Source organism: Saccopteryx leptura, chromosome 3 (assembly GCF_036850995.1).
Source record: "Saccopteryx leptura isolate mSacLep1 chromosome 3, mSacLep1_pri_phased_curated, whole genome shotgun sequence".
NCBI lineage: Eukaryota > Metazoa > Chordata > Mammalia > Chiroptera > Emballonuridae > Saccopteryx > Saccopteryx leptura.
The window spans coordinates 287,639,258-287,660,267 of record NC_089505.1 but is presented as its reverse complement, the minus strand read 5'-3'; the positions used below and the strand labels follow the sequence as shown (position 1 = coordinate 287,660,267).

At 40.4% G+C, this 21,010-nt stretch overlaps 1 protein-coding gene across 1 annotated transcript in view; it reads right to left on the bottom strand.

Annotated features, from left to right (window-relative positions):
• The window catches only part of RBKS (ribokinase), a 106,235-nt gene that overhangs the window by 45,941 nt on the left and 39,284 nt on the right, over positions 1-21,010 (bottom strand). The window contains exons 3-5 of the mRNA XM_066378626.1: positions 11,429-11,492; positions 10,375-10,437; positions 6,788-6,952 (exon numbers count right to left, since the gene is read on the bottom strand). Of these exons, the coding sequence (XP_066234723.1) occupies positions 6,788-6,952; positions 10,375-10,437; positions 11,429-11,492 (292 nt within the window). The remainder of the gene's footprint in view (positions 1-6,787; positions 6,953-10,374; positions 10,438-11,428; positions 11,493-21,010) is intronic.

Below are 21,010 nucleotides of genomic sequence, written 5' to 3'. Positions count from 1 at the left end.
ATAGGGACAGACAGACAGGAATAGAGAGAGATGAGAAGCATCAATCATCAGTTTTTCGTTGTGGCACTTTAGTTGTTCATTGATTGCTTTCTCACATGTGCCCTGACCGTGGGGCTACAGCTGACTGAGTAACCCCTTGCTCAAGCCAGTGACCTTGAGTCCAAGCTGGTGAGCTTTGCTCAAACCAGATGAGCCCGTGCTCAAGCTGGCGACCTCGGGGTCTTGAACCTGGGTCCTCTGCATCCTAGTCTGACGCTCTATCCCAGGGGTCAGGAACCTTTTTGACTGAGAGAGCCATGAATGCCACATATTTTAAAATGTAATTCCATGAGAGTCATACAATATGTTTAACACTAAATACAAGTAAATGTGTGCATTTTATGTAAGACCAACACTTTTAAAGTACAACAAGTCTCTGAATTCTTTTTAATAACGTTGTTATGCTGTTGCTAACCAATGATGAATAAAGTACTTCTTACCATTAATGCGACTTCTGGTGCTGCATGGTTTTGCTGATGGCTTTGTAGTCTGGTTGATATGTGGTGAAGTTAAGCTTCATGCAGGCGTTGAGACTTCCATCCATTAAACGTGATCGTAGGTTGGTCTTAACGTTTTTTAGATGTGAGAAAGACTGGTTACATGCATACGTAGAGCCAAACATTGTCAGTACAGCAATTCTTACACACTGCAGTGTGTGGTATGTGATGGGAAGCACGTTCCAAGTTTTGACAATCAGCTGGTCCGCGGGTTGAAGTTTTTTCATTTCTCCCCACTTGTGTTTGCTTGCCAACTCTGCTTGCTGTTGTGCAAGTCTTTCCAAATCTTCATTCAGTGACTTGAACTTATTTACACACATGTCTGAGGCCTTCAGGTCAGCAGCTTGTAGCTCAAAATCTCTGACAGAGAAACCGGGGATGTAACTCAGGTCGGCGCTGTCCACTGCACACTCATGTGGATGGGTGATGAACTTAAAAAGATGAGTGCACTCATGAAATTCTCCAAAGTGTGCTTTGAATGACTGCAGGAGATTAGATGTGAAGCCCGCTAGCTGCTGGAGATCAAGATGTTGAGCAGGGTCACTTGCTGTGCATGCATCTTTAAACTCTTCCAGTTTTTCAAAGTGTAGTAAACGACCTGTTTTAGTGTTGGCAATAAAGAGTTCCAGCTTGTTTTCAAATGCAAACACTGCTTGTTGAAGGGACAAAACTGTATTTCCAATGCCTTGCATTTTCACATTGAGCTGGTTCAGATGTTCAGCCATGTCCACGAGATAGTAGAACTTCAGGAGCCACTCAGTGTTAGCTAACTCAGGATGCTCGACGTTTTTCATTTCAAGAAAAGTTTGGATTTTGCTCAGACAAGCCGCGAAACGGCTGAGCACCTTCCCTCTTGACAACCAACACACATTGCTGTGCAGACCATAATAATTATTCCCAACTTCATCCAGCAGTGTTTTAAACTGGCGATCATTTAAAGCTCGGGCAACAATAAAGTTGACCACCCAAATGACCAGTGACATCACCTTACCAAGCTGCTCGCCAACATCTGAGCACAAAGCACCTCCTGATGTAGGATGCAGTGAAAACTTAGGATGGGTCTCTTTTCATATTCACAAAGAAGCGCTACAAATCCTCTGTTTTTCCCCACCATGCACTGAGCACCATCAGTACACACTGAAATAAGTTTATCCATCGGTAGATTTTTTTCTTTAACGAACTCAGTGAAAGACTTGAATAAATCCTCCCCTCTTGTTGTCTCTTTCATAGGCAAAACAGCAAGACTTTCCTCACGTAGTGTGTCACCCACAGCATACCTTGCAATCACGCTGAACTGGGATAAATGGCTTACGTCTGTTGACTCATCCAAAGCAAGAGAAAAGAATGGTGCTGCATTTATGTCCTTCACTTGTGTTGCCTCAGTTTGATTCACCATCATGATGGTACGATTGTGAACAATTCTTGCCGACAGAGGCATGTCTTTTATTCGTTTGATTATCTTGTCTGTATCCGAAAAGTTGTCAAAAAGTTCATTGGCAACATCAAGCATGAATGTTTTGGCATACTCCCCATCTGTGAATGGCTTTCCGTTTCTCACAATTGCTAAAGCACCAGCAAAGCTAGCCGAATTCCAGTCACCTTGTTGGGTCCGAACATGGAGTTGCTGCTGACTGGCTTGCACTCTGCACAGTAGCTCTTGACATGCTTTCTTCCTGCTGTCCTCCACTGAATATTTCGATGCAAATGTAGTATGGTGTGTGTCGATGTGCCGCTTTATATTTGACCGTTTCATCGATGCAATTTTATCATTGCATATTAGACACACTGCAGAACCTGCTCTCCCCACAAAGGCGAATTCCTCTGTTCATTCCTGCTTAAAAGCATGATACTCCTCATCTTTTTTTCTTTTAGCCATCTTCTTCGTCAAAAGGGTTTCTGCAATTAGCTAGCTGACTACTTGATTGAAAGGAGGGATGTTTACTTCCTGACCTCACAACGATAATGCAGTACGTTATGCATTATCCAATAAAAATTTGGTGTTGTCCCGGAGGACAGCTGTGATTGGCTCCAGCCACTCGCAATCATAAACATGAGCGGTAGGAAATGAATGGATTGTAATACATGAGAATGTTTTATATTTTTAACGTTATTATTTTTTTTATTAAAGATTTGTCTGCGAGCCAGATGCAGCCATCAAAAGAGCCACATCTGGCTCACGAGCCATAGGTTCCTGACCCCTGCTCTATCCACTGTGCCACCGCCTGGTCAGGCTGAAGGAAAGCATTTTTACCAATAATAACTGGGTAGATGGGCTCAGAGTCTGATTAGTAACTAAATTTAGGGAAAAAGTAAAAATGCAATAAAGGACTCTCTTTGGCTCATGCTACCATAAATAAGCATAAATACTTCACCATGATGAAAAATACATAAAGAATTAGTATAGTAGATGTAGTTAATCAAAGAAGAATGAAAATTTGTAATAGTCAAGACAGAAAAAAAATGATGTCATGCTGGAACCATAAAATAGAGAGCACAGGATGGACAATGGAGTAACTTGGGTCTGAAGAGGTGACTGATAGATCTCAACTGTAATTATCACTCATTATGACATAAGATGGACTAAAACCCTGGTTGTCCCAACAGCATGTCAATGGCTGGCACAGTGACATCAGTGAGGAACTAGGGAGGCCTAGGGAGGCGGCTGTCTAGGTGCAAAGGCAGGAACATGAGGCAGAAGCTCTTAGTGGTGTCCGCATGGCGGGCAGCAGCTTGCAGTTAAGAAGGCCCTAATAACTAGCGCAGAGAAACCAGAGAAGAAATTCACCCTAGGCAGAAAACTGTGGAAGGCTGGAGTACCCAAAACGCTGGCTTGGCAGCCTCCCGCTCTAGGGGTTCTTTTCTGTGACTTGAGCAGGAAAAACATTTCAAAGCTTGGGTTACACACTAGACAGTGTTATTGTGAAAGTCCAGGTCGCCAGCCAAGAAGTTTGGTTTGCCAAAAGGAAAAGGACTAAGTGGCATTAAGAGATATTTTCTGTCCTACCTAGAATTTAATCTTGGCGATTTTACGATCTCAATTATTTATAATTGTTCCTGTAATGTTTCATTCGCTTTGAAATGGATATAAAGACCAGAAGCAACATGCATAATTTCATCACAAGCAGCTGCAGCACCAGCCCTGCTGTGGGGCTACCGTGTAGCGTTGTGACCCGGAGAGGAGGGGGCTCCAGAGGGCTGCCTATTCATCTGTGATGTTTCAGGTGCTGTCCCTTTAAAACCACTGCTTTCATTTTGGTAAAGACAGCAAGAGAATCCCAAGATACTATCTACAAAGATGGAGGGGTCTTTCTCTGTATTTTAATAACTGATATATCATCTAGTTATACAGTGTATTTAATTCAAACTTAATCCATTAGTACTTAAGTAGTACAGATAAGAGAGTTGTGATATTAAACCCACAGATGATGATGATGATGATGATTTTGCCATCTTTCTTGTAAATGAAATAATGCTGATCAATCAGCACATATGCAGCCTCATGAGGCAATGAGCAGGACATTGTGGCTCACCACAGACCTTGAAGCTTTGCCTTCTCTGCGAATCAGCCCATTCACACATGGTGACGTTAAAGAATGGTAAGAGATCTCAGCCCAGTTCCCTGTTTCACGGAAGACACTGAGGCCCAGAACAAGGATCTGACTGACTTGCCCGATGTCCCCCATTTGCTAAGTGATTGGTTCTGAATTCAGAGCCATGCTTCCTGACCCAAATCAGTGTTCCTTTCATTGTACTAGTTTTATGTGAGAATGAAGATGCATTAAATTCACACACTCTCTCTCTCGGTATAGAATCTGAGCTGCGTATGGCTGGTAACTAACAAACAGGGACCAGCTGAATTCCGGACAGAGGAGTGTGTGTGTGTGTGTGTGTGTATTTAATGGGGGTGGGTGGGACACATTGCTGAAAACACTCTAAGGTCCCTTCGTTGTGACTTGAGCAGCAAGATACTCAAAGCTTAGGCGACATGTTGGACAATGTCATAGTTCATGGATTTTACTTTTCTAGAGATGCTCTTTATAAAGGCTCAGTTACTAGGTATCAAGGAGATTTTGAAGTTAAGTTTCATTACTTAAAGTCTGGTCTAGGACATAGTACTTGGGGCTTGGAATCTGAAATCGTGGTTTCTACACTGACTAAAAGTGTGACCTTGGTTGAGCAAATTACTTAACCTCTCTGAGTCTCAGTCCTCAATCTGGGAGAATAAAACCTGTCATATATTTGTCACAGGGTTTTCTGAGGATCAAATATATATGAGAGTACTTTATAAGCTATAAAGTCCATACAAATGCAAGGTATTACTACTTCTGGTATTATTACATGTGATATTGCAGAATTAATACTTAGGCATGCTGGCTTTTCTAAAAATGGGGAGTGGGCTAAGTGGTCTTTGGCTCACCATTACCTAACCCCTTTCTGGTGCCCCTGGTCCTCTAGCTTCTCAACTGGAAGAACTGCTTGACAGAAGACAGAGGAAGCATTTCTAGACCCCACCCAAATGACAGCCACGGTTAGACTGCCTACCCCGCTGGGTCACTCTAGCCTCACCTGTGACAGTTTGGATCCTCAGCTGTGGTTGCTGTACCTTTCTCTCCTCCACAAGCTGGGTAGGGAACAGGTAATTAGACTAGGACAGAGGAAACAGTGGCCCCTGAGAAGCAAGGGACAGTAGGAAAAAAAGAAAAGTTATGTGAGAAAATGCTCTGATCTCTATCAGGAAAGACAGGAGCATGAATGAAGTGGCATGTGTGCTCACATCACCCGGGTAATTGAGTGCAGTGCAGAGAGCGCGCACCGCAAACATTAGCCTTCATCTGTGACACTCGAAGAAAATGTAACCAAATCGGTTTTGGCTCAGAATTCCTTCTGACAGCTTTGAGTCCATTAAAAACACATTAAATGTCAGTGAGAATTTGCCATGACATGTTGTATTGCCATGAGGAAAATTGTTAAATCAGGACATTTAAAAATTCTCTACAAAATCATTTCAGTAACTTATTTTCCATTTATTGCTATGTGGAACACTGCACTTTGGGAGAAATCACTTATACACACACACACATATACACATACACTTACTGTTCTTTTTCCTTCTTTTCCTTTTCATTGTATCCTGATGAGAAAGTTTTATCTGGAAAAGCCAATGTGAATTTTTCTCTGCGTTCTTCTTAATATAAATCATAGAACTATAGCCATAATATCAAGAAGTCATTGTCTTAGACCGGCTAGTTTTTATTTTGATCTTTTTAAAATTTTTACCAAATGATGCTGATCAGGATATTATCCAAATTTTAATTTAAAGAAAGAGAGAAGAAAGTTGGGGTTTACTGAAACTTACTTCACCAGCTTGGCATCATATTTTATTCCATTTTTAGAACAATTCTGTAGGGGAGTATTTCTATATGCGTTTAATAGACAAGACTCAGAAAAATCAGGTAATTCTGGAAAGAACACAAAGCTAACAAGGATCAGAAATGGGCTTCTAATTCAGAAGATGCTCTCCCCAGTGGTCAGTGGGGAAAAAGGAACAGACAGAAATAAAACACCTGGATCTTTAAAAGTCTGCTACTTGCTGGGGTGAGAGAGGGGGTCTGGGTGGGGGGACAGATGACCCAGGATTTAGCCAAGAGCTCATAACTGCTGAAGCTGGGTGATGGGTTTCATTATACAATTCTGTCTGCTAGTGCATGCTTAAAAATTTCCAAAATCAAAGTTCTAACAAAACAAAAGAGCTGCTTAAAGGATGTTGACAACATAGACAATAAATATTACATATACATAATATTTTGTTGTTTATAGAAAAGATGGTAAAGTTTTACAAAAAGAAGAAAGAACTAAAATTTTTAATTTTAACCTAGAGATGTTTATCAAAACTTACCTGGGCAGTGATTATATGTGACATGTGGCTTAACCTCTGCCCAGAATGAAAATTGTCCCACTACCTAGAGAGTATCTTGGACAATAGGCTGCTTCAGAGATTCTAGTTACTACCTGTATTGTTTCTGCTAACTAGATGGAAGAATTTATATAGCAGGATATGAGGAATGCTACTCGTTATTTTTACCCTGTTTGTAAGGGTTTCTAACATTATCAAGAACTAGAAGACAATGAATGTTACAGATAGAAGAAAGCATATTTTATGATGGAAAAGTATTGCTCTGCTTAAAAGGTTAACCTTAATTGAGACAGTGATAAAAGCTTTTATAGAAAGAATGACAAGTATGTAAAATTACCTCCACTGCTGTGGGCCATTGTTAGGGCTTCCAAAGAAGTTGCCGGAGTTACTTCTAGCTGGCAGATCAGTACTTTGGCTCTGCTGATGACACTGGCTGCTTCCTTCAGGTCTTCAGTATTCAGAAGTAAATTTGCCCCAGCCACAATCACGATGATATTCTGGCCTATGAAGAATTTCTACATATTTATATTAAAGCCTAGCAAAGCCAGGCAATGATACTCTGCAATGTTATAATCACTCTTACAAAGCTATTACACAAAATGTGTTGTAAGTATTGATTTTAACATTTCTAGACCACTCTGGTTAAATTTCCTATTCCTCATGTACGTATCTAAACAATATCTATGTAACATGATTGATATTATTCTAACCACTTTGAGCAAAATCTAAAAATGATTTCCCTTGTCAATATTCTTATATACAAAGAATATTAGCTGAGAAATGATATATAACATACTTTCAAATTTTGTTTTATGGGAAATGGCTGGTACAATGTATGTGGTAAAGATCCTTAATCCTAAGTGACGGATGCCATAATGATGAGTATAAACAGGAATAAACTTGCCTAGCGCTAAAAGCTAATGATGTGTAGTATGTAACCAGTTCAAGCTGTACCTTGGGGTATTCTGAAGTGATTTTGTAAATCAAAACACATTTTATAGTATCTAACAGATGAAAAATTGTAGTAAAATAAGGTAAGGTAAGGTAGAGAGAAGATATTTAGCTGAGAGTGTAGCAGATCAAACAGAAGCAGGAACAGGGCTTTCTATAGTACACCCGTCACTTGGACCCATTCTCTACCATCCCACCTAAATGCAGGAGATGCGGTGGGACATTTTATCTGTCAGGTGAACTCTCAAGAGCCGTGCTGTCCGATATGATAGTCATGAACACAAACCACATGTGGCTACAGAGCACTTGAAATGTATTAATCCAAACCGAGATGTGTTTTAATTGTACGATACAAAGCAGATTTCAAGGACTGAGTACAAAGAAAAGGTAAAATATTTCATTAAATTTTGAGAGCTTTTGATTAATGTTGAAAGGATAATATTTTGGATAGACTGGGTAAGGGACTAGATTAAGATGAATTTTACCTGTTTCTGTTTACTTTTTAAATCGTGGCTGATGGCAAACTTAAAGTTACGTCCGTGGCTTGCGTTCTGTTTCTCTTGGACAGCGCTGATCTGGAGGGTTGAATTGCAGCAGTATTTTTTGTGCCGCAGGCTGCTCCTGCTGCTCTTGTGCAGACATGACCTAAAATTACCTCTGAACGCACAACACATGCTAGCCTATCATCTTACCACAGATGTGTTTGTTGGCCACAAGGAGGATTAATAAAGTGAGGATGGTTCAGCATAAACCCAATCTTGGTACTGGAAAAATTCAAAGTACCCACACATTGAAAGGCAGCATACCTCCTTCCTTTTCTCCTTCAGTGACCTCACTCCCTCTGCTCCAGTCAGCTGCTCTTCTGTGTTGCTGACTCATGAATCCACATTTCTGGCCTGGTCTTGGCTGATGAGCAACAAGCCCAAGACACAGCTGTATGGTGGACATTGACATGTGGCTCGCTCATTCATGCTTCAGCTTTAACTTGTCCAAACTGAACTCTTTACCTTGCTCCTCACTCATTTAAAAGAGCTGACTGTTGCCTCTCTGGGTATCTGTATTGCTCTTCTACTACAACAAATACTCTCAAGGGCATTGCCAGATAATGTCTACCATAACAGGTACTTGATACACGATATTAAATTATATTGTTGCATGAAAATACAGTATTTAGCACACAGATAAAGAAGAAATAGAACTCGAAGATATCCGTAGAACACAAAAAAGAGGTATAAGGCAGGGAATGAACTGCTGTTGGCAGCAATAATTACTTAAGAGGGAGCTTAAAGTAATGAACACTAACTATTGTTAGGAATGAAAACTTTTATCTACTGTCTTTAATTGGAACACTGCTTCTTTTTTGTTATTATAACTTGGGGATCACTAAAGGTAAAACTATCATGTCTTATGTGAGAAAGGATCCTCTGAAACTGTATTATAAATTAAAGACATATTGTGACAAATCCTAGTTTAACAATGCACTTGACTGCCCATAATGCACTAGATTTTGTCCTAGGTGCCCGATGAAATGCTTGGCACTTCCGAATATTAAAGATGATTTTTAAAATCTTATGGAGGTGTTTTTATATTTAAAATAGTTGGCAGAAATTAGGATAACTTTATTTGAGAGTAAAGGGACAAATGTTTCACTATTGAAAGGCCTTGTGACAGACACAGTGGTATATATAGACTTTTGAGGTCTGATTGCTTTTTAAAGAGGAGACAAAATTGAACACTAACGATAACTTAGAAGTAATTACTTGCTGCCATTTGCTCAGTAAATATTCTATAAATATAATTCATCAACTTTCTTTTGCACCTATTTACATTTATTTACCTGGTGTAACTGAAATGACAGATGAATACTTAATTGCTTTTAGAGACAAATATCAATTCTGAGCTCACATGAAGAGTATGGGATATACAGGATATAAATATTATTTTGAGGCAACTATAATGCTTCATATATATATATATATATATATATATATATTTTTTTTTTTTTTTTCCATTTTTCTGAAGCTGGAAACAGGGAGAGACAGTCAGACAGACTCCCGCATGCGCCCGACGCTCTGCCCACCAGGGGGCGATGCTCTGCCCCTCTTGGGCGTCGCCATGTTGCGACCAGAGCCACTCTAGCGCCTGAGGCAGAGGCCACAGAGCCATCCCCAGCACCCGGGCCATCTTTGCTCCGATGGAGCCTTGGCTGCGGGAGGGGAAGAGAGAGACAGAGAGGAAAGCGCAGCGGAGGGGTGGAGAAGCAAATGGGCGCTTCTCCTGTGTGCCCTGGCCGGGAATCGAACCCGGGTCCTCCGCACGCTAGGCCGACGCTCTACCGCTGAGCCAACCGGCCAGGGCGCTTCATATATATTGGATGGACAATTTTATATTTGAATGAACAATCTGGATGTACAAACAAGGGGAGATCTTTAATTTTTTTATTTTAATTTTTTTTTTTTAATTAAGTGAGAGGCAGGAGGTAGAGATAGACTCCTGCATGTGCCCGACTGGGATCCACCTAGCAAGCCCCCTACCGGGCGATGCTCTGCCCATTTGGGGCTGCTGCTCTGTTGCTCAGCAACCAACCTATTTCAGCACCTGAGGTGAGGCCATGGAGCCATCCTTAGTGCCTGGGGCCAAATTGCTGGAACCATTTGAGCTATGGCTGCAGGAGGAGATGGGGAAAAGAGAGAGAGAGGGGAAAGGCAGGGGTGGAGAAGCAGATTGTCACTTCTCCTGTGTGCACTGACCAGGAATCGAACCTGGACTTCCACACGCCAGGCTGATGCTCTACCACTGAACAAACTGGCCAGGGCCAAAGGGAGACCTTTATATTTAGGTTAGAAACACCATGCTTTAGGCCTGGTGAGTATACTAAGAAATCTCTGAGATTAGGATAAAAATGGACGCTTCTGCTCTAGTTCTGAAATGAACTGTTTTATAAAGTAACACTTCAATATGCAATGCACATACCTTCTTTATTGACAATTATAGAAGCAGTGCCTGTAGCAGCATCTTTAGTCTGATATGTAAATTCTAAAAAAAAAAAAAAAAAAAAAAAAAAGAAATTACAATCACGTATACATAGCCTGGCATGGATAATTTATTTTAACAATTTCAATGCATCACTAATCCTTAGAAAACTTTTTAACCTTTAACCATCTGGAATGATAAAAAGAAATAAGTAATTAGTGCTAATTTATACTCATCACCTAAACAATGAGGAAAATCGAAGTCTTTACACCTTTCCTCTACATTAGTAACAACCCAGCAAACACTGCCCCCCCCCCCGCCTCCATCCAACTAAATTATTCATAGTTGTATAAATATGCATTTCTCTATTCTAATATATTTCTTCAGTGAAAGAAATGACAGGCTAGAGATGAAAGACTAAAGGTCAAACTTATAAAATCAACTTGTTTATTTTTCTTCACTCTCATAAGTTTTGCATCTTATCAAGAACTACGGCCTGGCATGTGAATGGCGATGCTGACCAGGCAGCCTTTGGCAGCAGCAAACAGCCTTGAACTGGAGCCAAAGTCCTGTATTCTAGTCCAGCAAACAGCCTTGAACTGGAGCCACAGTCCTGTATTCTAGTCCCAGCCGTAGCTCCGACTTGCTGTGTGCTCTTGGACAAATTCAGAACCTCCCTGGCCTTTGGTTTTCTCTTTTGTGAAATAATAGTATCGGCTTCAATGGTTTCTAAGATTGTTTCCATCTGTGATACTTAAAGACTTTTCTTAAAGTATCTTTTGTGAATGTAGCACCTATTTTCTATTGTCACCTGTTTTTGAAACATTTCCATAAGGTGAAGGTTGGTAACCTCCTGTTGTTTTAATCCCATCTGGAGGAATGTATGGGAAAGAATTAACCACAGGCTATCTAAACAAGACTAGACAAAGCTGTGCATAAAATTTCTCTGGCCACCAGGGGAGGATCTAATAATTCTGTTTTGTATTTAACTTTTCTTGTAACCAAATCACAGAAGAAAGTTATAAAAACAACTTTAAGAAGGATGAAATTTTACCTGTAGAAATACCATTCTGTTTTAAGTTTTCTATATAATCATTGCCAAAAGAATCTTTGCCAACCTGTACCAAAGAAATGATGAACGTTAGATCTTTTACATTTAGTAAAATGCTATAATGTAGTTTTTAGAATACTTAGCATTTTGAAAGGGCATATCTGCACAGTTCTTTATAAACATTAACTAATTAATCTTCTTAATGTAAGTTGCTAGACTTGATTTCGGCCCAAAGAATTGTTATATACCTATGTTCCACTTCTATCCTGCCTAAAATGTGAAATATTAATCACTCTTACCAGTCCTATAGGTTCACTCTTACTTTGATCAGTTCACGTGCAAATTCCCAATGAGGCAGAGCTGTCCACTATCAACAATCCTTAATATTTATGAAGAATCTCAGTTGTTTTCATTTCACTATAAATGATGGCATCTTTGTAATGACTTGCCTGGTGTTTTAGAATCTTCTTATCTTCTCCCTGGCCCTGGCACGAGGTGCAAAGGGGAGGGAATTTAAAAAGTCCTTGCTGCCTGACCAGGCGGTGGTGCAGTAAACAGAGTGTCGGACTGGGATGTGGAGGACCCAGGTTCGAGACCCCGAGGTCGCAAGCTTTAGCGCGGGCTCATCTGGTTTGAGCAAAACTCACCAGCTTGGACCCAAGGTCGCTGGCTTGAGCAAGGGGTTACTTGGTCTGCTGTAACCCCATGGTCAAGGCACATATGAGAAAGCAATCAATGAACAACTAAGGTGTCGCAACGAAAACCTAATGATTGATGCTTCTCATCTCTTTCCGTTCCTGTCTGTCCCTATCTATTTCTCTCTCTGTCTCTGTAAAAAAAAAAAAAAAAAAAAGTCCTTGCTAACTTAGTTTATGGAATTCTGTTGTTTCCGCATCCTTGCATTTGTTCTGGTAATGATACTTCCATTTTTTCCTTTAGACACGCATTCCTCTTCCATTCACAGGCAACATGATTAGGGTGGCACAGTTGTTCAAGTCAATGAACCTATGTTGGCTTATCAACCAAATTCCCCGAACTCCACAGTTTACATTAGCATTTACTCTGATTGTACATTCTATGGGTTTTGACAAATGTATAGACATGTATCTATGATTATATATATGGTTTCACTGCTCTAACAATCCTCTGTGCTTTGCCTATTCATTGTCTGCTTCCTAGCCCCTGACAACTACTGATCTATTTTTTTAGATTATTTATTAATTTTACAGAGAGAGGAGACAGAGAAGGGGAAGGAAGAAGAAGTATCAACTCAGAGTTGCTTCACTTTAGATGTTTATTGATTGCTTGTCATATGTGCCTTGACTGGGGAAGCCCGGGGTTTCTAATTGGTGACTTCAACATTCCAGGTGGACATTCTATCCACTGCGCCAGGCCCAGGGGTCTCCAAACTTTTTACACAGGGGGCCGGTTCACTGTCCCTCAGACCATTGGAGGGCTGCCAAATACAGTGGTCCTCTCACTGACCACCAATGAAAGAGGTGCCCCTTCCAGAAGTGCAGTAGGGGCTGGATAAATGGCCTCAGGGGGCCACATTGCGGCCCGCGGGCCGTAGTTTGGGGACGCCTGGATACTGTCTTTATTATGTTATGTCTTTTCCAGAATATTATATAGTTGGAATTATTCCTGAACTATACTTCTATTTTTCTATCCTGCAGGTGCACACTACATCAGTAGATTATGGTTCTCTGCAGCTCTCAGCCACTCCTGGTGTATTCTGCTCTTCCACAGAAGATTGTTCCTCTCTCGGTATATCAACAGAAAAAACCTACAGCTTTACTTGGGTCAAGAGTGATGATGAAATTTCCTGGTGAGCTTTTGGACTGTCTAGATCAGGTATTAGACTTTTTTTTTTTCTTTCTGTAAAGGACCACATAAGTAATATTTTAGACTTTGTGGGCCATATTGTCTCTTTTTTTTTTTTGTATTTTTCTGAAGTTGGAAATGGGGAGGCAGTCAGACTCCCGCATGCGCCCGACTGGGATACACCCGGCACGCCCACCAGGGGGCGATGCTCTGCCCATCTGGGGTGTCACTCTGTTGCAACCAGAGCCATTCTAGCGTCTGAGGCAGAAGCCATGGAGCCATCCTCAGCGTCCGGGCCAACTTTGCCTTGGCTGTGGGAGAGGAAGAGAGAGACAGAGAGGAAGGAGAGGGGGAGGGGTGGAGAAGCAGTTGGGCACCTCTCCTGTGTGCCCTGGCCGGGAATTGAACCCGGGACTCCTGCATGCCAGGCTGACGCTCTACCACTGAGCCAACCGGCCAGGGCCCATATTGTCTCTTTTGCAACAATTCACCTCTTCCATTGTAGTGTGAAAGTAGCCAAAGAAAATATGTCAACAAATGGACATGGTTGTGTTCCAATAAAGCTTTATTTATGAAAATATATAGTGGACAAGATTTGTCTGATGGGCCATATTTGCTGACCCCTGATTTAAATACTACTTCTGATATGTTCCTCCTCAAAGAACACTTTCCTCTGTGCTTCTTTTTTGACTCAAATGCTAATTAGGCAATAATCTGAAACAATATATAATAACTTCTTTTTTTTTTTTTTTTTGTATTTTTCTGAAGCTAGAAACGGGGAGACACAGTCAGACAGACTCCCGCATGCGCCTGACCGGGATCCACCCGGCACGCCCACCAGGGGCGATGCTCTGCCCACCAGGGGGCGATGCTCTGCCCCTCCGGGGCGTCGCTCTATTGTGACCAGAGCCACTCTAGCGCCTGGGGCAGAGGCCAAGGAGCCATCCCCAGCGCCCGGGCCATCTTTGCTCCAATGGAGCCTTGGCTGCGGGAGGGGAAGAGAGAGACAGAGAGGAAGGAGGGGGGCGTGGAGAAGTAAATGGGCGCTTCTCCTATGTGCCCTGGCCGGGAATTGAACCCGGGTCCCCCGCACGCCAGGCCAACGCTCTACCGCTGGGCCAACCGGCCAGGGCCTATAATAACTTCTTCTTAGCAGAATTTCTGTCTTTATAACAAAGAGTGTCACTTCAAGTGTTGCTGTGGGGAGAGTTCCCTGGTGGAGGGAGGTCATCTACCGAAGGTTTCTATCATAGAAGACTGGCCATTCATTTATCTAGTAAGTAAGGTCCAAAGCATCCTATTTCTTAGGTCAAAGATTTATATTATGAACAAGTTCTTTGCTCTCTCATCTATTTTTACATTATTCAACTCTCTCCTATGGGCAATCAGGGTGTTATATAGTTGGGAAAGTATCATTATAAGAATGTTCTGGGTGGGCAAAAACTAAAACTGTTTCCCTTAACATTGAGAACAAGACAGGGATGTCTGCTTTAACCACTCTTACTGAACATAGGATGGGAAGTTCCAGCCACACAATCAGGTAAGGAGAAGAAATAAAGGGCATCCAAATTGGAAAGGAGTAAGTAAAACTTTCATTATTTGAAGATGACATGATATTGTATATAGCGAATACTAAAGATTCCACCAAAAAAACTACTAGAACTGATAGATTCAGTAAAGTAGCAGGATAAAAAATAAATACCCAGAAATCAGTTGTATATCTATACATCAATAATGAATAAATTTAACGAAAGATGTAAAAGACCTGTTTTTGGAGAATTGTAAGACACTAAAGAAAGAAACTGAAGAAGATACAAATAAATGGAAACATATGTGTATTTATGGATAGGAAGAATTAACATCAGTAAAATGTCTAAAGTACCCAAAGCAATCTATAGATTCAATGCAATTCCTATCAAGATACCAATGGTGTAGTTCCCAAACCAGAGCAAATATTCCAAAAACTTATATGGAATCACAAAAGACCCTGAATAGCCATAATGATCTTGAGAAGAACAAAGTTGGAGGAATCCGGCTACCTGATATCAAACTAACTACAAGGCCACAGTAATCACAATAGCATGGTATGGGCATAAAAACAGATATATAGATAAATGGAACAGAATAGAGAGCCTAGAAATAAACCCACACCTTTAGGATCAATTAATATTTGACAAAGAAGGCAAGAACACATAATATGGCAAAGGTAGTCTATTCAATAAACAATGTTGGGAAAAGTAGACAGATATGCACAAAAAATGAAACTTCGACCACCTTGTTACATACACCATACACAAGAATAGACTAAAAATGAATTAAAGACTTATTTATAGACTCAAAACCATAAAAATCCTAAAAAAGAAACATAGGCAGTAAAATCTTCGACATTTCTCATAGCAATATATATTTTTTTGCTTTATCTCCTCCAGCAAGAGAAACAAAAGAAAAAAAGAAATGGGCCTACATCAAACTAAAAAGTTTTTGCATAACCAAGGAAATCATCAACAAAATGAAAAGACAACCCACTGAATAGGAGAAAATATTTATCTGGTAAGGTGTTAATATCCAAAATTTATAAAGAACCTATAAAACTCAACACCAAAATAACAAACAATTCAATTAAAAATGAGAAAAGAACCTGAATAGACGTTTCTCCAAAGAGGACATACAGATGGCCAATAGACGTATGAAAAAGATGATCAATATCACTAATCATTAGAGAAATGCAAATTAAAACCACATTGAGTTATCACCTCATATCTGTCAGAAAGGGTATCTTCAAAAAATCAAACTAGTGTTGGTGAGGATGTGGAGAAAAGGGAACTCTTGTGCACTGTTGTTGGCAATGCAGATTGGTGCAGCCACTGTGAAAAGCAGTAAGGAGTTACCTCAAAAAATTAAAAATTAAACTGATCTTATGACCCAGCGATTCTGAGAATGCATCCAAAGAGGCCTGAAACACTAATTTGAAAGAATATAGGAATCCTTATGTTTATTGCAGCGTTACTTGCAATAGCCAAGATTTGGAAGCAGCCCAAGTACCATCAGTAGATGTGTGGGTAAAAGCTGTGGTATACTTACACAATGGAAATCTACTTGGCCATGAAAAAGAAGGAAATCTAACTTTTGGTGACAGCATGGATGGCCCTGGAGTGTGTGTGTGTGTGTGTGTGTGTGTGTGTGTGTGTGTGTGTGTCAGAGACAGAGAGAGAGACAGAGAGAGGGACAGATAGGGACAGACAGACAGGAAGGGAGAGAGATGAGAAGCATCAATTCTTTGTTGTGGCACCTTAGTTGTTCATTGATTGCTTTCTCATATGTGCCTTGACCAAGGGACTACAGCAGAGCAAGTGACCCCTTGCTCAAGCCAGTGATCTTGGGCTCAAGTTGCTGAGCCCACGCTCAAGCCAGATGAGCCCGCACTTAAGTCAGTGATCTCAGAGTTTCAAATCTGAGTATTTTGCGTCAGAGTCCGACGCTCTATCCACTGCACCACTGCCTGGTCAGACAGACCTGGAAAGTATTATGCTAAATGAAATAAGCCAGTCAGAGAAAGACAAATACTATAGTATATGATTCACTTATATATGGAATCTAATGAACAAAATAAAATAAGAAAACAAAATAGAAACAGACTCATAGATACAGAGAACAGACTGACAACCATCAGAGGGGACTGGGTGAAAAAGGTGAAGGGAATAAGCAAAAATACCCCTCAAAACTTCATAGACAGACTACAGTATGGTGATTACCAGAGGGAAAGGGGAGTGGGCAGAGGTGTGAGAGGGTAAAGGGGGATGAATGGGGATGGAAGGAGATTTGACTCGGTGTGGTGAACACAGTACAAAAATAGACGATGTATTAGACAATTGTACCCCTGAAGCCTATATAATATTGTTAACCAGTGTCACCCCAATAAATTAAATTAAAAACAAATAGGAAAAGGAAAGATTAGTTTCTTTGCTCTAATCTTTTTTTAAGATTTTATTTGCCCTGGCTGGTTGGCTCAGCAGTAGGGTGTCAGCCTGGTGTGTGGATGTCCTGAGTTCGGTTTCTAGTCAGGGCACACAGGAGAAGCGAACATAAAAAAAAGAATGTCCTGGGGATTAAGAAAAGGCCATCCCTGGGCATATGGATCATGATACAAATTAGAGCAAAGACGCCTGACCTGTGATGGAGTGGATGGAGTGTCGACCTGGGAGGCTGGGGTTGCTGGTTTGAAACCCTACGCTTGCCTGGTCAAGGCACATATGAGAAGCAACTATTAGGAGTTGATGCTTCCCGCTACTCCCCACGCTCCCCTTTCTTTTTCTCCTCTCTCTAAAATCAATAAATAAAATTTTATTTCCTTTTTAATTTTTTATTAAGTGAGAGGTGGAGAGGCAGAGACAGACTCCCACATGCAAACCCCAATTGGGATACAGGCAAGATCTTACCAGGCGATACTCTGTCTGGCTGGGCCATAGCTCCATTGCTTGGCAACTGAGCTACTGGAGTGCCTGAGGTGGAGGCCATGGAGCCATCCTCAGCTCCTGGGGCCAACTTGGCTTGACCCTTTGAGCCATGGCTGCGGGAGAAGAGAGAGAGAGAGAGAGAGAGAGAGAGAGAGAAGCATATGTTTGCTTCTCCTGTGTGCCCTGACTAGAAATCGAACTCAGGACATCCACACGCCAGGCTGACACCCTACTGCTGAGCCAACCAGCCAGGGCAAATAAAATCTTAAAAAAAGATTAGAGCAAAGAAACTAATCTTTTCTTTTCCTATTAGTTTTACAGGAAAAATCTGTTTAAGGTGAATGTCAAGAGCAGATGATAAATAGTGGTGATGATATGAACATTATGAAATACAAAGAAGTGTTGGAGGAGAAACCAAAAAACATGCAGCTCTGACATTAAGAAACTATAATATTGGAGGGAAATAAGATAAACCAGGTGGAACATCATGAGTATAAGTGGCATAATTGGGAAGAAATTTCATGGTCAGGGTAATTGCATTTAAAAAAAATTTTTTAATTTAAAATTTTGTGTTTACATAGATTCAAGTGTCCCATCAAATATATCCTCTTCTCCCCCCACCCCCGTGTTCCCCTTGATACCTCTTTTGTCCCCTCCCCCCAATATCCCCCCTCCATCCCTCCAGGATTTGCTGTCCTGCTTTTGTCTCTGTGTTATGTATATATAATTTCACTAATCCCTTCCCCTCTCTGATCCCATTCTTTCTTCCCCTTTCCCTCTGGTCCTTTGACCCTGCCTCTGCCTCTATTCCATTCCTTAGTTCACATTGTTCCTTAGATTCCTCATATGAGTGGGGTCATATGATATTTTCTTTCCCTGCCTGGCTTATTTCACTTAGCATAATAGTTTCCAGGTCTATCCATGTTGTCGCTAAAGGTAAGATTTCCTTCTCTTTCACAGCCGCGTAGTATTCCATTGTGTATATGTACCACAGCTTTTTAATCCACTCATCCACAGATGGGCACTTGGGCTGTTTCCAGATCTTGGCTGTTGTAAACAATGCTGCCATAAACATGGGTGTACATGTCTTCTTTTGAATCAGTGATTTGGTATTCTTAGGATATATTCCTAAAAGTGGAATAGCTGGGTCAAACGGCAGCTCCATTTTTAATTTTTTTATGAAACTCCATACTGTTTTCCACAGTGGCTGCACAAGTCTTCATTTCCACCAGCAGTGCAGGAGGGTTCCCTTTTTTCAACACCCTCGCCAGCATTTATTGTGTGTTGATTTGTTAATGAGTGCCATTCTGACAGGTGTGAGGTGGTATCTCATTGTAGTTTTAATTTGCATTTCTCTGATGATTTGTGATGTTGAACATTTTTTCATATGCCTATTGACCATCTGTATGTCCTCTTTGGAGAAATGTCTATTCAGTTCTTTTCCGCATTTTTTGATTGGATTGTTTACCTTTCTGGTGTTGAGTTTTACAAGTTCTTTATAAATTTTGGTTATTAACCCCTTATCAGACTTATTGTCAAACATGTTCTCCCATTGTGTGGTTTGTCTTTTTATTTTGTTCATATTGTCTTTAGCTGTGCAAAAGCTTTTTAGCTTGATATAGTCCCATTTGTTCATCCTGTCCTTTATTTCACTTGTCCGTGAGATAAATCAACAAATATATTGCTAGGAGAGATGTTGGAGAGCTTACTGCCTATGTTTTCTTCCAAAGTGATTATGGTTTCACGACTTACATTTAAATCTTTTAACCATTTTGAGTTTATTTTTGTGTATGGTGTAAGTTGGTGGTCTAGTTTAATTTTCTTGCAAGTACCTGCCCAATTTTCCCAACATCATTTGTTAAAGAGATCGTCTTTATTCCATTGTATGCTCTTACCTCCTTTGTCAAATATCAATTGACCATAGAGGCATGGGTTTATTTCTGGGTTCTCTGCTCTGTTCCATTGATCTGTATGCCTGTTCTTATGCCAGTACCAGGCTGTTTTGAGTACAATGGCCTTGTAGTATAACTTGATATCAGGGAGTGTAATACCCCCCACTTTATTCTTCTTTTTCAAGATTGCTGAGGCTATTCCTGTTCTTTTTTGGTTCCACATAGGTTTTTGGAATATTTGTTCTATATCTTTGAAATATGCCATTGGTATTTTAATAGGAATTGCATTGAATTTATAAATTGCTTTGGGTAATATAGACATTTTAATGATGTTTATTCTTCCTTTCCATGAACACGATATATGCTTCCACTTGTTTGTATCCTCCTTGATTCCTTTTATCATTGTTTTATAATTTTCTGAGTACAAGTCTTTAACCTCCTTGGTTAAATTTACTCCTAGGTACTTTATTTCTTTTTGTTGCAATAATGAAGGGGATTGTTTCCTTAATTTCTCTTTCAGACAGTTCATTGTTGGTGTATAAAAATGCCACTGATTTCTGAATATTGATTTTATGTCCTGCCACCTTGCTGAATTCATTTATCAGGTCCAGTAGTTTTTTGACTGAGACCTTACAGTTTTCTACATACAGTATCATGTCATCAGCAAATAATGATAGTTTTACTTCTTTTCCAACTTGGATGCCTTTTATTTCTTCTTCTTGTCTGGTTGCTGTGGCTAGGACTTCCAGAACTATGTTGAATAAGAATGGTGAAAGGGGGCATCCCTGCCTTGTTCCTCATCTTAGGGATTGCTTTTAATTTTTGCCCATTGAGTATGATGTTGGTTGTGGCTTTGTTATAGGTGGCCTTTATCATGTTGAGGTATGTTCCCTGTATTCCCACTTTTCTGAGAGTTTTGATCATAAATGGGTGCTGGATTTTATCAGATGCTTTTTCTGCATCTATTGATATTATCATGCAATTTTTATTCCTCCTTTTGTTTATGTGATGAATCACATTGATAGATTTGTGAATATTGTACCAGCCTTGCCTCCCCAGAATAAATCTCACTTGATCTTGATGTATGATTTTTTTCATGTATTGCTGGATCCAGTTTGCTAATATTTTGTTGAGAATTTTAGCATCTAAGTTCATCAGGGATACTGGCCTATAGTTTTCTTTCTTTGTAGTGTCTGCCTGGTTTTGGAATGAGGATTATGCTTGCCTCATAAAAGGAGCTTGGAAATCTTCCCTCCTCTTGAATTTCTTGAAATAGCTTAAGAAAGATAGGAGTTAGTTCTTCTTTGAATATTTGGTAAAATTCGCTTGTGAAGCCATCTGGCCCAGGACTTTTGTTTGTTGGGAGTTTTTTTTGATAACTGTTTCAATCTCATTTGTTGTAATCACTCTGTTTA